The 15,260-nt window shown below is 45.7% G+C and overlaps 1 protein-coding gene across 1 annotated transcript; it reads left to right on the plus strand.

Moving 5' to 3' along the window:
• The first annotated feature begins 1,500 nt into the window (after nucleotides 1-1,500).
• Nucleotides 1,501-13,608, plus strand: plekhg7 (pleckstrin homology domain containing, family G (with RhoGef domain) member 7). Its single transcript, XM_080001899.1, has 17 exons — nucleotides 1,501-1,641; nucleotides 2,904-3,682; nucleotides 4,585-4,607; nucleotides 6,678-6,796; nucleotides 6,977-7,017; nucleotides 7,390-7,491; nucleotides 7,844-7,993; nucleotides 8,243-8,338; nucleotides 8,747-8,848; nucleotides 9,082-9,195; nucleotides 9,792-9,966; nucleotides 11,368-11,483; nucleotides 11,648-11,735; nucleotides 11,842-11,921; nucleotides 12,507-12,660; nucleotides 12,838-12,935; nucleotides 13,453-13,608. Exons 2-17 carry the CDS (start codon nucleotides 3,032-3,034, stop codon nucleotides 13,561-13,563), a joined length of 2,220 nt encoding a protein of 739 aa, XP_079858025.1. The 5' UTR covers nucleotides 1,501-1,641; nucleotides 2,904-3,031; the 3' UTR covers nucleotides 13,564-13,608.
• Nucleotides 13,609-15,260: the final 1,652 nt, after the last annotated feature.

The raw sequence follows: 15,260 nt of genomic DNA on the forward strand, positions 1-15,260 counted from the left end.
TGCAAAATCAGATGACACAAATGCAACATATCTCAAACCTTGCTGACAGAAAGTGCCAAACTTAACCTGAACATAGATGAAATGCACCTTCATTGTCATTGGTGAGGGTAAGTTAATATATTTTGTGAAAGAAATGTTAAATGTAAAACAAACAAAATTAAAAAAATAAAACAACTCCCCTGGGCTGCCCCCGGGAAGCCTTGTCTTAACTCTCGGCGGCCGTCTGTTTGGTTGTAACCTTTATTTATTCATGGAAATTCCATTCAGAAGTGTCTCTTACAAGGGTAACCCGGGGCAAAATACAACTCAAACACAATTAGACCAAACTAAAGAATAGTTTAATTTATTTATATTGTCCTAGTGCGGGAAGAAAAAAAAAAAAAAAAAAAAGCAAAGGACAAAGCACATTTAGACATTCACCGACGTAAGCTGACCTATTCGCGCGTCGTAAAAGACTAAGCACTCGACGTTCAAATAAAACCTAAATTGAATCTTCAAGACGCACCGGTTTCAAGTGGAATTGCGATTGTCCGTCCATCCCAACGGGGCTCACTAGGGGGCGTGGCCAAAGAGCGCATCGGCGTTACGTCACGGCCTCTCAAATGGCCTGTTGTCAAAAACGGACCGGCGTTAGGGGAGAGACCACATGACAACCTGTAGTTTGGGCCATTTTAATGCTGCGATGGGTGGTGTTCCCGTGTGGGTGCGGTCCCTCTCCTCGGTAGATGTCGTCCGCTTTCTGTCAGTGAGAGTCTGAAAGAGAGGTGCAGAGAACCGAAGCGCTTCGCTAACCCAAATAGTCCAAAATCTAGGGCGCACTTTGCAGCACAAACTACCCGGAAGAAAGGGCCCCCGCGGCCCCTGCTGCTGGTAGAAGGGGCCGTTTCCCACGGAGTAAGACACCGGATTCTTCTTTGAATTGGCTCGTTCACCTTGTTTGGCTCGTGGTGCAGCGGCAATGATTAAAAAATATATATATATCAACGCACGGTTACCGGACATAAAAAAATATATACCTAGGCCCCCGACCAGCTGCAGAGAGAGAGAGAGAGAGATGACCTGACCTCTGGCACTCAACATTTGCAGGGTGTGACCTCTGTACATAAACACACCTACTGTACATAACATACACAGAAAATACTTTTGATTAATAATAAATTTGCAGTGTTCACATTTAATCACTACTCTTATATTTACCATTTACTTTTTTTTTTTTTTTAAATTTCACTGCAACTCCACATTTATGTGGAGCTGATTCTTATTATTCTTGCATGTTCGCACATTGTTTTTTCTCGTTTGTTGTTTAATTGGACATGCTTTGGCAACGTAAACGAATGTTTCCCATGTAAATAGAGCGAGCGAGAGAGAGAGAGAGAGAGACGTGCCCGCACACACCGAGAGAGAGAGAGAGACACGTGCGCGCCCGCACACAGAGAGAGAGAGAGAGAGAGAGAGAGAGAGAGAGCGCGACACACACACACCGAGAGAGAGAGAGACCGTCCGGCGGTGAAGCAGGCCGAGCCCGTGTAGGATGTCCTGGTTCGGCGCTGCTCGGTAATGACATATCGGGGACGACTCGTTTCGCGGCCGCTGCGGTCACGTTGCATCCAGAGCCACTTGAAGGAGGATCGAGCAGCAGCCGTGAGTAAACATCCATGTTTTCACTTCCATTCGGTCAAATGACAGGGCTTTTCACGTCGCTAAGCTTCTGCGTTCCACGACGCGCCATACACGAGTTAAAGTCAAACTTAAGGAAAGGTGTTTATGGGGGGTTTTGTTTGTTGTTGTTGTCGACCCGCTGGTCCACCTCGTGGGCGTGCGGACCTTAGTCCTCCGCAGAACAGAGTCCGTGTTTTAATAATGTTTAGCGTTTCGCATTTCGCAGGCGTTCACCTCCCACGGCGCCCATGCAGGTCACTAACCGTGCGGTCCGTGGAGACACTGAGGCGGGTTCCTCACTTTCTTTGTCTCCGCACGGCACATGCCGGGGTTTTTACTCTTTAAGTTACGAATCGCGTCGTGACGGGGAAATACGGCTTCCACGCGGAGGTCTGCGGGTGGCGCGTGTGTGACTTTGGGATTCAAACATCCGAGAAGGCGTTTTGAAAGGCGCATGATCGCCACCATTACAATAATGCACCTTACTTTGCTGCCGCGGCGCAAGACCCGCGAACGATTCGTTCGTCGCGAACAAGGTCCCTCGAACGACTCGGGAGTTCTTCCGACGAAAGGGTCGTTTGGCCGAACCTTCGTTCCCCATCGAAGGAGACGAAGCGAGCGCCTCGATTTTCGGTTCATTGAGAGGGCCTTCATCACGCCAACTGAAAATAGTTGCCGAGGACTAAGTCCACGTGAAAAACAACCAAAGCGTTTGGCATAGTTCATGTTCAATTGTGACTGATTTACACTTTGCATCTCGCCTAAAACACCTCTTGACCAAAGCAAATAACTTTGAGAATGATGCGACAATGTTTGCGTTCTTTCGCCTAAATCTATAGTTTTGACAGAATTAAATGTTGTTTACTTGGGGTTTGTTTGGGGTTTTTTTTTTTGCGAGAATTCCGCGTCCAATGGAGCCGAAGCGACTGTTGGAGTTGTCCTTCATCGCTCGCCAGAAGCCCTCCCCGGTGCATTATATCAACGGAATCAAACGAACGGAGAGTTAGAAAATCGTACGGCATTGCTTTTTTTTTTTTTTGATACCGAGTGACTCGTCAAGAATCGATTCTTTAAAAAAGAGCCGAAACCTGTCGTCAGTACTTTTCTGCAGACCCTGTTTCACAACTGGTATAACCTCATGAAATCCTTTGCATGAGGTTAGGCCTAGTGTGACCACCCAAACATATTTTATGTTGCCTGCGGTACGGTGACAAACTATTTATACGTGTTTTCTTCTTCCCCAGGAGCTTGAGAGTGCGGAATGTAATAGGATTATCATTTGACCACAACTCAACCAGGTCAAAGAAAAGAAAGAAATTGGGGCCACCCCCTCACACGATCTTTGCCAATCTACAATGCCTTTAATGGTACAATGTCTACACTGAAGCAGGTGATTATCAATGGTAAAGACCAAAATTTGGAAGAGAACTTGGATTGGAGTTGCATTGAATGGCTGGAAAATGAAGCGGTGACCCCCGGCGTTGCCAACGCACAGACCCAAACAGACTGGGTGCAGAATGTGAGCAAGGAGACTCAAACCAGCAACCCGGTAATCATGCACATCGACCTGGCACGAGCGCACTCCAGGCTGAGGCACGCGTCCCTGGTGGAGGCGGAAAGCCTGGTCACGCCTTTTTTCCAGTTTGACCGCCAGGCCCCCGGCCGCATCTCCACCTCTCCCACCTTGAGGAGGATGAGGAGTACCCGGCGCCCGCAGGCAGACTTCCAGGACTCTGCCAGGATGGAGAGCACGCAGGAGGAGCCCGGCGCCGGGGTCCCGTCATCCCCCTTAAGTCCCGTGTCCCCGGTTCACAGGCACATTATGTCCCCTCTCGCTGCGAGCCCCCCCCTGGATGGGGCGACCCGTCACGATAATCTGCCCAATTCGTCCGCCGGCCGACAGAGAACCAGATCGCATAGATCAAAGACCTTTGACAACGGTGTTGCTTGCGTCAGACAAGAATCCCTGACCGCCCATGAAAGTGCTTGCAAAGATTTAGAATTCCCCGATCGTGATGTTCAGGTGAGCCGCTTGAGTTTATGGTGTTATTGACTTCACTTTGATTGCCCAAACTACTCAAGCTTTTTCACTTTTATTACATAGAAATGAATGAGGGGGGAGGCGGTGGAGGCATAATTGCACTTGATTCCTTTGTTCCTACTCGAGCACATGTGATAGCTGTCATGTGAATAATGAGATTTATCAGAGCCCTATAAATGAAATGGCCAATAGTTCAACATTCTTTTCCAGCAGCCACTTTCTCCTGCATTCTACCTAGCCTCCTGCGGTGGCGGTTCACAATACAAGCTTTTGACAGCAAATGAATCAACAGTTACATGCACTGACAGCTTCGACCAACCCCGACGCATAGAGAGCCCTGGGAAGTGTCCTCCCCGGGCCCCCATTCAGTGCAGTCAGCAGTCACCTAATAATGGAGGGGTCAGTGAGCGATGGGAAAAGATAATGGGGCGATCTATTCAGCGGCTCACAGTATTCAATTGAGCAAATTCCCCATAGAGTCCCGATAAGTCTCCTCAGATCGTCGAGGCTTTGGAGTCAAAGTGTAACTGTTAAAACACAGATTCAAGTTTGATTGTCTCTGAAGGTGATATGTCGGTGTTGTTTATTGAAGACCGATTGACTGTCGGTCAAATATCAAGTGTGCACGCACAGCTGACTCAAAACCACCTATCACGTGATGTAAAAATAAATGAAAAAAGAAACCATTTTTTTTACAGTAATGACAGGCACTGGGAGCTTCCTATTTTAAACTTGAATGGCAATTATTATGGTTCCCTTATTTAAAACAAATAATAGAGGCACTTAATGTTTGTCGTCATTTCTGTTTCTCTTGATGGTGCGTGTTCATTTTTACTCATTCACTAATGCAGTGCTGTGTTTGCTTGTTGTTGTTTTTTTCGCAGGAGAAAGAGCACTGTCATAATAGGTAGGTGAGCTATGGCGTGCCCTCTTGCTATCGTGAATAACACCAAGGCTTGGCATTTCATTTCCACATACAGAGAGAACATATTTGGCTATCAGGAGGGCAGTAGTCAAATTCTGCCTGTTACCGATTAGCCTTAGGCTGTACTGTGGCCCTGCAAAAATGCATTTATATTTCATCCCCTACTGAACCGGCTTCAATTTACCGTTTCGCAACATCCCTAATTTGTTGAATTATTTCATTAACATTTTTTGGGGTTTTAATTGCAACCTCTCGAGTTGATCTTTTATGAGGGTCCTGCTTGCGCATGATGGGCGCTCGTGAAGGAGGATGATTGGACTTTGAGTTCAGGGAGCCCCATTGTGCATTCATTGCCCTGTGTCTTTGTTAATGGAGCATAAGCTCGGAAGGTTAAGTTATGAGAGTCCCATGGTTATGTGTGGACTAGACAAACCCTCATTAAAGGCTGTTTTTCCCTACCCCTGCCCCAATCCTTCCTAATGGGCTCTTGGGCTCTTCCCTTTACTGGATAATTAGGCAGCTATTGTCCCTGTAATTACACCCTGGCACCGTGCCTCCACAGTGACCAGGCCCATGAAGCCATCGGTTGGGACAGTTTTGTTTTTGGGCATCATTATTTCTCATGTTGTGTGGGAACAAAGCAACCATTTCAGCCCTGCTACCAGCAATCTGGCAGAGGGGCTAACACAGAGAGGGCATTCTGAGTGAGGATGTCATTGTATGGATGATAGGGGACAATCTGCAGCTATGCGTGGCATATGGTTGCCACAGTGAGGCAGCTTTGTGCCGTAGCGGAAAGCCGAGAGTATAAAGGTCGCCATTTTAACTATTCGCTATTCCAGTTTATGTTATTGTTTAGATTAGTTCTGCATGGTCGAAGGTGTGGTAATCAGTACATTTATACTCTTGATTTCCTAGATTGAAATCCTGAATACCAATGACATATTTTGACATATTTTGCCTGACCCGGGCACTGGGAGGAACAAAGTCTTAGCAGCAAGCAGAGGGCAAAGACCAGTCGGTACATTCAGAGACCAATTGTCTTTTGAGAAACTTCAATGGGCCTGATCCAAATAAGGGAAGATAACTGTTATTGGAGCGTAGCAGATGTGGCCACAGAACCTAGATCAGCCAGCTGTTGACCAGTAGAGCTCTCTTAAGTCTCTAGACTAAATCTCGATCTACATCTGATAAAGCATCGCCAGCCATGCCGCTCAGCATAAACTATGCACTGTCAGGTTCCCCCATGCTCCTCCTTTTTCTGGTTGTTTTATTGTTACTGTAAATAGCCATGTTAAACCCTTATCACTAGCCACCAGCTTCCATATGGCCTGAAATGCATTGATGACCTTTACAACACCTGGCCTGGTGTATTTTTGGATAATGTTTTATTACATTTCCTCCAACATTGATTACGACAGACTTCATCCAAAACACTTTAAAGGGTAGGAAGGAAGTGGTGGAAACCAGTCAGTTGGGTTACAGTTTAAGTAATGGGCAAGCTGTTAGTTATATATTTATCATTGTCCTTGAGTTGCAATTTGTGATTTTGACGGATGGGCCTGTGGATTCTTTGTAGCATAATTCCTGACAAACCACACCAGGAGATCAGCCAAAACACTTAAGAAGGCAGGCCCGTGTTTTCTGCTCTCGGCCTTGTCTAAGCTTTGGGTCCTACCTTTGGTTGGAGGTTGTCTGCCAGTAATCCTCCCTGTCTCTTTCAGACAAAAATAATGAGCCATTCATCACTCTATTCGCACATTGGCCGGACACACAAAACTCTCATATTTAACCTCACCAGTGGACTTGTACAATACAGATGGTATTTCAACTAATATAAATATCAATGAATTCACTTGTCCTGTTTAATTCTTACCCATTGGGATATTCTTCCGTTTTTGCAACCGGCGCTTGTTCCACATTATAGAAACTGAAGGTGTATCCCCAGGCATAGTGCTGGTCCCAGACATCACTTCAGTGCCACCAGGATGCAGCAAATAAGGTCCCAACACATTGTGTTCACATGCTGTGATCTGAACCTGCATCCCCCAGGCTGCAGGAGAGGAGACGCAGCTCCGTGGTGGTCAGCCTGCCCGGACTGGACGTTTCCCCCGGAGACCTGTTTGTGTCCAATGGAGCAGCCGACATGCTCAATGGTTCAAACTTCTCCGGTAAAACAGCAACTAACCTAAACTTTCAACGCGTCAATTGTCATTTCCATCGACTGGGTGACTGATATGATTTAGTTTTGCTATATAGCCATCGAATACAATTATATCCTACTTTTTTACTTACTTTTCTCCCTTGTCCCGCTGTTTATAATCGCCTTTTTCTTTTGTCATTTTAAACAGACACAAAGAAGTCCAAGTGGCCTTTTTTGAGGCGTAGTACGGTAGGTTTATTTGTGTGTTTGTTGCTGTTGTGAGTGTTCTAGGCTGCCAACGCTGATTTGTAGATTTGTTTTCGCAACGCAGTGTTTTAAAGAACAGTCAGTTTTAGTAGGGGTGGACATTGTTCCCTGACCCACTTCCCAAAGCAGATTAATGGGTCCTCTTTTCTATTGGCCCTTATTTTGCAACTGGTCAACACTTAGAATGTTACAACTGAGTCTAACCTGTTCCTGTACTTTCTGGTTAGACTGTTAGATGGAAAGAAGTATGAACAAAATACATTTCGTATCGCTTTTTCTCTTTCTCTGGACTGACAATTACCCGACGGGATTTGGAAATGTTTGTGTAATATGTGTGTCTCCCCGACCGCTCAGACCAAAGGGAAGGTGCCGACGTGCACAGTCTCTGCCATAGAGAAACATCTTTCCACGGCACAGATTCAAGACTGGAAAAATACAGAGTTTCAGAAGTACAAGGTGAGGAATAAATATCACTGACTTGAAGAAAGATCATTTATATAAATAAGACTCTATTAGAGAAGTGTACTGAGAATGTAAATGCTATGTCTTTGTTTAGAAAACCAGAGAAAAAGTCAGTGATTTCAAATTTTGTTGGAAAAGTTGGACAATACAAATGCTCTAATTTCATAAAGTGAGGAAGATTGTCGTACGATTTTAACTTTTCCATAAAGTGTAAAAAGGGCTTTTTCCTCAGACAAAAGGTCTTGGGGAAAATCACAATGGATGTTTTTTTTCCCCTCAACAAGGCTTCCCCTCTTATACTGTTTACCTTCCCACCCACCTATTGATCCCCCTGTGTTGTCCCCAGGACTGCTCCCTGGCCCAGTTCCTGCAGGACCAGTCTTCCCAGCTGAAGCCCGACTCTGACCCCCAGGGCCACAAAAGACAAGAGGCCATCTGGGAGCTCTTCACCTCAGAGTGTGTTTACTTCCTGGATCGGCTCATGGTTCTAAAGGAGGTGGCTGACTCTTAATGCCCCTATTGCACGCTGTCACACACACACTGGATCACAAAACATCGGCCAGCCCATCCTGCAACCAAACACCCGATGCTTTGTGTTGTTCAATCCGACACTGACTCGTTGGATTAGAGCGACTTGCGAAGGCCTTTCCTTCCCTTCCGCTCACGTACAATAGCAGATTAGAAACACAATGCCGGCAACGACGGATAAATACTTTGTTCTGTCTGACTTCTGTGCGGTACTCAGGTGTTTCTGGCTACTCTCGCCAGCCTGCAGATGAGAAACTGCATGAGCGACCTGGACACCTGGAGGCTGTTCGCCAACCTCAAGGAGCTTTGCCTGGTGAGACGTTTCATAGCTCATGGAAAAATACGACCCTGCGTGGATCCTTCCTGCCACGAGGCTCAACGCCAATATCGACATGACATTTAAATGAATGAAAAATGCTTATCCAGTGGCTCGAGTCTTGCAGAGTGCGAATTTGACATTTAAATTTAAGTCACAACTCTTTTCTCAGCGGTCTGTCTGTCGATTGTCCTAGAGTGAAACACCATTCCACAAGATGATGCTGTTTCTATTGTAACTCATCGGCGCGGAAAAAGCACATTTGATAACGATCGTACTAGTTTGCTGGCGTTTACGTAAACATAAAATCAGTTGTCCCGTCGGGACTCCATTTCAAGCGAGCAAACCGACTGGTATGACTCATCCGATGCTGCGTGTTCATGTCAATGTGTCCGTCTGCTGCAGGTGACTTTTGGCTTTCTGAACAACCTTCTACGTGTCATCAAGGACACGTTGGAAATTCCTGTGGAGGGTGGCAGGCCCACCCTGGCGGAGCTGCTGAGCCAAGCAAGTGCACACTCCCACGCCCACTGACAATATAACTTGCATGTTGTTTTTTTGTTTCGCGCACGCTATTCTGTGCGACGCAATAAAGATAAGGTCAGACCGTCTCTAGAGCTCCATTTTGAAATAGAAATTTGCATGTCAAATATGAGACTTGACATCATTTCGTGCTGTCACGTCAGAGTCAGAGGCAGAATGTGTGAAAATGTGACCCCGCCGCCGCTCTGTGTCGGCAGGCCTTCCACGAGAGCGTCTGCCACAGCCTGCAGACGTACTGCCTCAACTACTCGGCGGCGGTGGTTTATCTGGACGCCCTGAAGCCCAGGGAGGACTTTGACTCCTACCTGAAGGTGCGTGCAGACTCACCGAATCACACGCCCTGCGCCTTGGCGACCGGGGGGCGGGCGGCGCAGGGCAAAGTTTGAGAGGGAGAGTACACAGCGACGTCGAGCCAACAGCCTCGGCCTGTTCGCCGTCGCCAGGGAGAGGAATGTGACAGTTGGTGCCATTGTGCAACTCTCTGTCAACCCGCTACTTCACTCTATTGTGGGGTGGTGTTTTTCTTTTGTTTTTTTTTTTCATCCGGGGATCATTTTTCTTTCTCCACCTTGCCCTCCCCCACCACATGCACACATTTTAACAGGCTTCCTCTTTCACTCTCACCCTGACCTCCCTAGTCTTCCTACTAATCACTGTTTCTTCCATCCCTCCTTGACCTTTTTATATATCTCTTTTCTCTCACTCTCTCTCTCTCCCCCGCCATACATGCTAATATAGATGTTCTACTGCACTGAGGAACTGCTGAGCTAGTATTTCACCTGCACTTCATAACGAGTGTTACCTGAAAACAAAGGGGGGAATTTGGCAAAATGTGGAAGGCGTATATCTGCGTGTTTGTGTGTCCCTCTCACGTTCCCCCCCCCCCACCCCGTCTCTCACGCCGCAGTGGTGTGAGAGGAACGAGCAGTGTTGCCGGCTGCAGCTGCGGGACCTGCTGGTGGCGCCCTTGCAGCGGCTGACCCGGTACCCGCTGCTGTTGAGGAACATCGCCAAGAGATGTCCGACGGAGGAGGAGAGCGTGAGCCTGCAGGCGGTGGCGGAGCAGGTGGACACCTCCATATGTGAGCACCCTAACTCATACTACTCCCTCCATTCCACAAAAAAAAGGCAGAAAGTGCGTGTTGGTCTAAAATTGGGTGTTTCCTGATGTCTTTTGAGTTTGAATAAATAAAATTATAATTAAAAAAAAAAAAGCTATATAGATATCTCAGAGTTTATTATTAATGGTATAATAATAAATAAATAACCACTTCTCAAGTTCTTTGCTTCAATACGTAGAGCTTTTAATTATTACATAATAGTCTGATCACAATTATTTTATCGGTTTCCGTCTCAATTTTGTGGGAATTTTGGGTTGAAGTAAATTGTCCAATCAATCCATTTTTTTTGTATTCCAATATTCATGGACTGCCATGCCCCTAAGGTAGATCTGTATTATTACTCTATTAATGTGGGATTAAGTGAACAAGAAAGACAAATTGTTATTTAAATGAAATTATTTGTATGACATCATATTCCTGTACGTCGTCGTTTCTAGTGAAACTAAATCAAGCATGTTGTTGACCTTGGCACTGTGCAAACACAGATACTTCAAGGCAGCCACTCTCCATGTGTTTCTAGTGACGAGCAACCCAGAGCTTCGCTCAGTCGTCCTCCTGACAGGTCCCAGTGGACGCTTGTCAGCAGGTGGTTCGCAAATATATACAAGCTGGGCTCGCAGGGTTCGGTCTCGGCGGCTGAAAGCAGATAAAAACAGTCATGGGTTTTAAGTAAATAAAAGCGTGATTTTTCTCGGTGACGGAGGGGACACAGACTCGCATCATTCAAAACAGGTATGTGGCCCGTTTTGGCCCGACGCCAGCTGTCCTGGGGCCGTGTTGTTCTTTGTGGCGTGCCTGCACCTGCGGACTTGTTGTGGCAGTTTACTGTGTAACCAGATGGGCGGCTCGTGGGAAATATGCAGCCGCATGCGCTTCAATGTTTTACATTAGTGTAATGCTTTAATTCAAGAAACACAACTTGTCTGTCCACACGTAGATAATGTGTTCACCCAATAAGCATTAAAAGAGGGCGCAGCAGCCACTGAGCAAGCTGTAAAGGGAACTGGTGCCACGGCCCAATATTGTGACCATGGCAGGAATAAACGAAAGACTATACTGTATCACGGCCGTAGAGGAAGATTGGAGCAACTGTCAAACATTAAATAACACCAGCCAACAACCACCAGGTTGAGGCAAAATGGTCTCATTTAGATCCTATCAAATCATTTTTGAAACATTCATGTATTTTATTTTATTTTTTATTTTTTTAAAGGACTCTGCTCTGTGGTTGTCACAATCTCTGGAAGAATCTTTGTCCGTTCGTTCCCTCTTTATCTTGTTTGTTTCCTTGTTCTCTGTTTGTTTCCTCTTCGTCTGTTTGTTTCCTCATCCTCTGTTTGTTTCTCCTTTCTCTGTTTGCAGGTGATTTGGAGGGGAAGGTCAAATGGCTGGATAACTACCAGAAAGTCAAACAGCTGAGGGATGCTCTGGTGTGGCTGCCGGTGTGGCAGAGGGACAAGCGCGCTTTCGTCCCGGAGGTGAGCCCCGCCCATTTGAAGCCCCGCAAAAGAAATCTAGGATCAAACGAGACCTTAGCGATGAGAACAGGCGGCGTGTTATTGATTTTATAAAACGGCATTAACGGGATCTTTTTTTTTTTTTTTTTTTCCCCCCACTGATTCACTAAACCATGTGCTTCTAGAATTTGAAACACCTCCTGAAGACTGTCACCCTGGAGAACCTCATTTCTCATAGAAGCCTGCTGCATGATGGGAAACTTGTGGTCATAGGTGTGTGTGTAGTTAGAAGCAGCGTAGGTCAATCTGCATTATAATATTTAAGAAGCCCTCTTGGCAGAGTGCTCTCTTTTAACCGCCCTTTTCCACTTTCTCCCAGAGAACGCCAAGATGGTCGATGTGCACCTCTTCCTGTTTGACGAATTCCTCTTGATCACAAAGATAAAGAGGAGCAAAAAGGTAAAACGCTCTTTCCAGCGCAATAGGCTGTAGAAATGATACGCTGTTTTTTTGGGGAACTTTGCTTTTTCACCCGGATTCGGACGAGGTGGTCAATACCAGTGTCGTTCTCGTGTGGCCAGTGTGGAGGTGTCGGCGGGGCCGCCGTCATCCCAATGCTCAAGGCTAACAGAGGGGATCAAGCAATCAGGATCAGCCGAGCCCCTGAGAAATACACCTTCCAGAGTCATCAATAAAAACCAGACCTTGTTTTTTGATGCAGCTACAATGGTTATGTATGGATTATTTCTAATGTATTAACATTTATCCATCTGTGATACAGTAATGAGCTGTTGTGAGCCACTTGTGAAACTCACTGTGTAGGGTTGCCAGTTCAGTCAGATGAGCTCCGCTCACTGTGATGCGTTGATGTCTCGGTTCCGGACTCACAGGGATGAAATTGGTATTGACCTTCTTTGTCTGAATCTGGGTTACATTGGCAAAGGTTTCCGAAAACGCCGTAGACAAAAAAAAACAAACAAAAGAAAAAAACCTCCTGACGGGAGCTCGCCTGCCTCGGCCTGGCTTCCTGTTTCTCCGCCGTAGCGATCCATCGGACCGGAGCAGAGCCCGCACAAGGTGCCGGCGAATCTGGAGCTGGATCAGCTGCTGAAGGACGGCTGCACCTTCACCGTGCTGGACCAGCCGGTGTCCCTCGACCGACTGCAGCTGAAGAACATCGACCAGCTCAATGCGGCCGGTGGGTTAAAGAACTCTGCTCCTACTTCTCAAGGACGATTGCTCAGAATGATTAATTATTTTGAGATGAAGTGGATAGCAGAATCTGAAGCTCTCACGGTTCTGATCGTCCCGCTCGCTGCGTATGTTTAGAATCAGTGATTATCAGATGAAGTGATATCTGTTCCTTCGCTTCCAGCATCAGGTCTGTTGCACTCGTTTATCATTATGCACCAGAACCGCTACCAGCAGTGCATCGGTGCGTTCATCCTGCAAGCTCCATGCGAGGCCGTCAAGGTAAATTATCTTGGTGTGTGTGTGTGTGTGTGTGTGTGTGTGTGTGTGTGTGTGTGTGTGTGTGTGTGTGTGTGTGTGTGTGTGTGTGTGTGTGTGTGTGTGTGTGTGTGTGTGTGTGTGTGTGTTCTCTCCATATGACGTTTCAAAGGAAGTGCTTGCTGTGCCCATCAGTTCAGAGTCGCTTCGGTCGGTAATTACCTAGATGGGAGGTTGTTACCGACAAATAAGCTCATTAGAAAGCAAAGTGCTTCCCTTACTTTAGCGTGAGCATTTGATTGCCTCTACTGTAGGTTGCATTTAGTTTATAAAAATGATATATTTAGTCGTCCACAGATTATCCACTTATACTAATTGACCGCTGCATTGACTTATCCATTATTCTAAAATGCTTATCACCTTTTCATATGATTAAGTTGTTGTGATTATGCATTGGGAGCAAGAAGCAACTTAACATTTATAAAGAGTGAACTGATAAACTTGTAACGGTGGACGTAAAACACGCCCTGTGTGTTTTCAGAGAGTGTGGATGTCAAAGCTAGAGGGCGCTGTAACGGCACTGCTGAAGCTGGACTCTCAGCAGCCGCGGGTCAACAGCACCTCAGTGTGGCTGGAGTCCCTGCAGATCTGACCTCCACCCGGCACTAGAACCACCAGCCCCTCCACCTGCACTCTAACGCTATTTAGCCTTGTAAATAACTTCTAGTTCTAGAATAGTTTTGTAAAGTGTTGTACTTGGAAAGACGTTGCTGTAATAGTTTGCAATAAACTGTTGATTATGTAGGAAAAGACAAACGCTGCGCTGATCATTCTTTGAATGCACAAGTTTCAAAACATTTCATTTCTTTAAAAAATAAAATTAAATAAAAAAAAAAAAAGCCAAAAAATCCAATGGCAAATGGACTCATGTTTATTTACTTTTAGTTAGGATGAAGATTTAAAAAAAAAAAACAATTGCACCTGAACACTAATAACATTTCCTTTTCAAGTAGCTTCTCTTAATTCAGCTCTTCATTAAGCCTGGTAGAGTGTGTGTGTGTGTCCACAACACTACCAGGTAGAACATCCAGACATCAAAATGTGAGACCGTGTCGTCATAAGCCTGTTGAACCACCATGCAGGACATAGCGTTTATATCAGGGTGAAACAATTCAGTGGTTTATAGTGCCATTAAGAAAGGAAAAGAAAGAAGAATTAATCTATACATGTTTCTGTGACTACAAGTGTTATATTTAGCTGTTCTCTTTAATTACAAATATTTTACAGAAAATGAACCTTAGTATTAAAGAACAGTGAGTAAATCAAACAGGGAGAGAAGCACTGGACCTGTCGCGAGCTTCAGCGCTCCAGTCTGAGACGGCAGAGTGACGACCTTTTGAGGCTTTTTAGGAACTAATAATAATAATCGTCTCCAGCACTCGTCCAAAAACGGGCAAGAGACAGAATTTGCGATCGGGGTTTTGAGATGGCGCCAATCTGAGGTAGAGAGAACAAAAATGAAACGCATCACAGAACCTAAAACGGGTGTTCTTTTGAGATGGTGCGGCCGAGCCAGACGTCGTTTTCTGGAAAGCCTTAAAGAACTCTGAGCTTAAGCCCTAAGTCCAGACGCACTTTTGTTTGCCCCCCTTTGCAAAGCGCGAGAAAAGCCTCTTTTTAATGACCCACCTAACTGGTTATAAAGCCCCAGTCGTAAGACAATTGCACAAAATGTTCTTACTAGTATCTGGTAACTTGACAGCAAACAAATTACACAAAATAACACATTTGAACAGTGTTCACTGTTGTACAGTAACCGCTGCACTGCAACCCACAACAATGTGCCAGATACCCAACATGGAGTGGGGCTGTAGAGGCAGACCACACAGTCCTACTGTACACACGTCCAGTTTTTCTACCAAAAACACTCTCCTACAACTACATCTCTCTCTCTCTCACACACACACACTGCTTGCAAGCCAAGCACATCAGTGGGAGCCAATGCAGTCAAGTTGAGACCAGCAGCAGGAAAAGAAACATGCAAACAACTCTTACAATTGTTATACTGAAAAAAGCGCAACGATAACCCATGATTGGATATATTGACGATGTAAAAGACATTAATGCACAACTGTGTTTGCGATAAAAATGTAATGTAAAAAAAAAATGAAAAAATAGAAAATTGCAACAGAATTAAAGTGTGAGAACTCAAGGCGCCTGATTGTGCCTGTATTCCACCATTTGACTGCAGCAGACATTCTTTGGTCGTTACATCGGCTGAATACCTCACTTTCAACACACGTTTAACCCTTCTGCCCTACAAAGGAAAACGACGCTGAACTCCCGCGC

The sequence above is a fragment of the Zeus faber genome (genome assembly GCF_960531495.2).
Source record: "Zeus faber genome assembly, chromosome: 6".
NCBI lineage: Eukaryota > Metazoa > Chordata > Actinopteri > Zeiformes > Zeidae > Zeus > Zeus faber.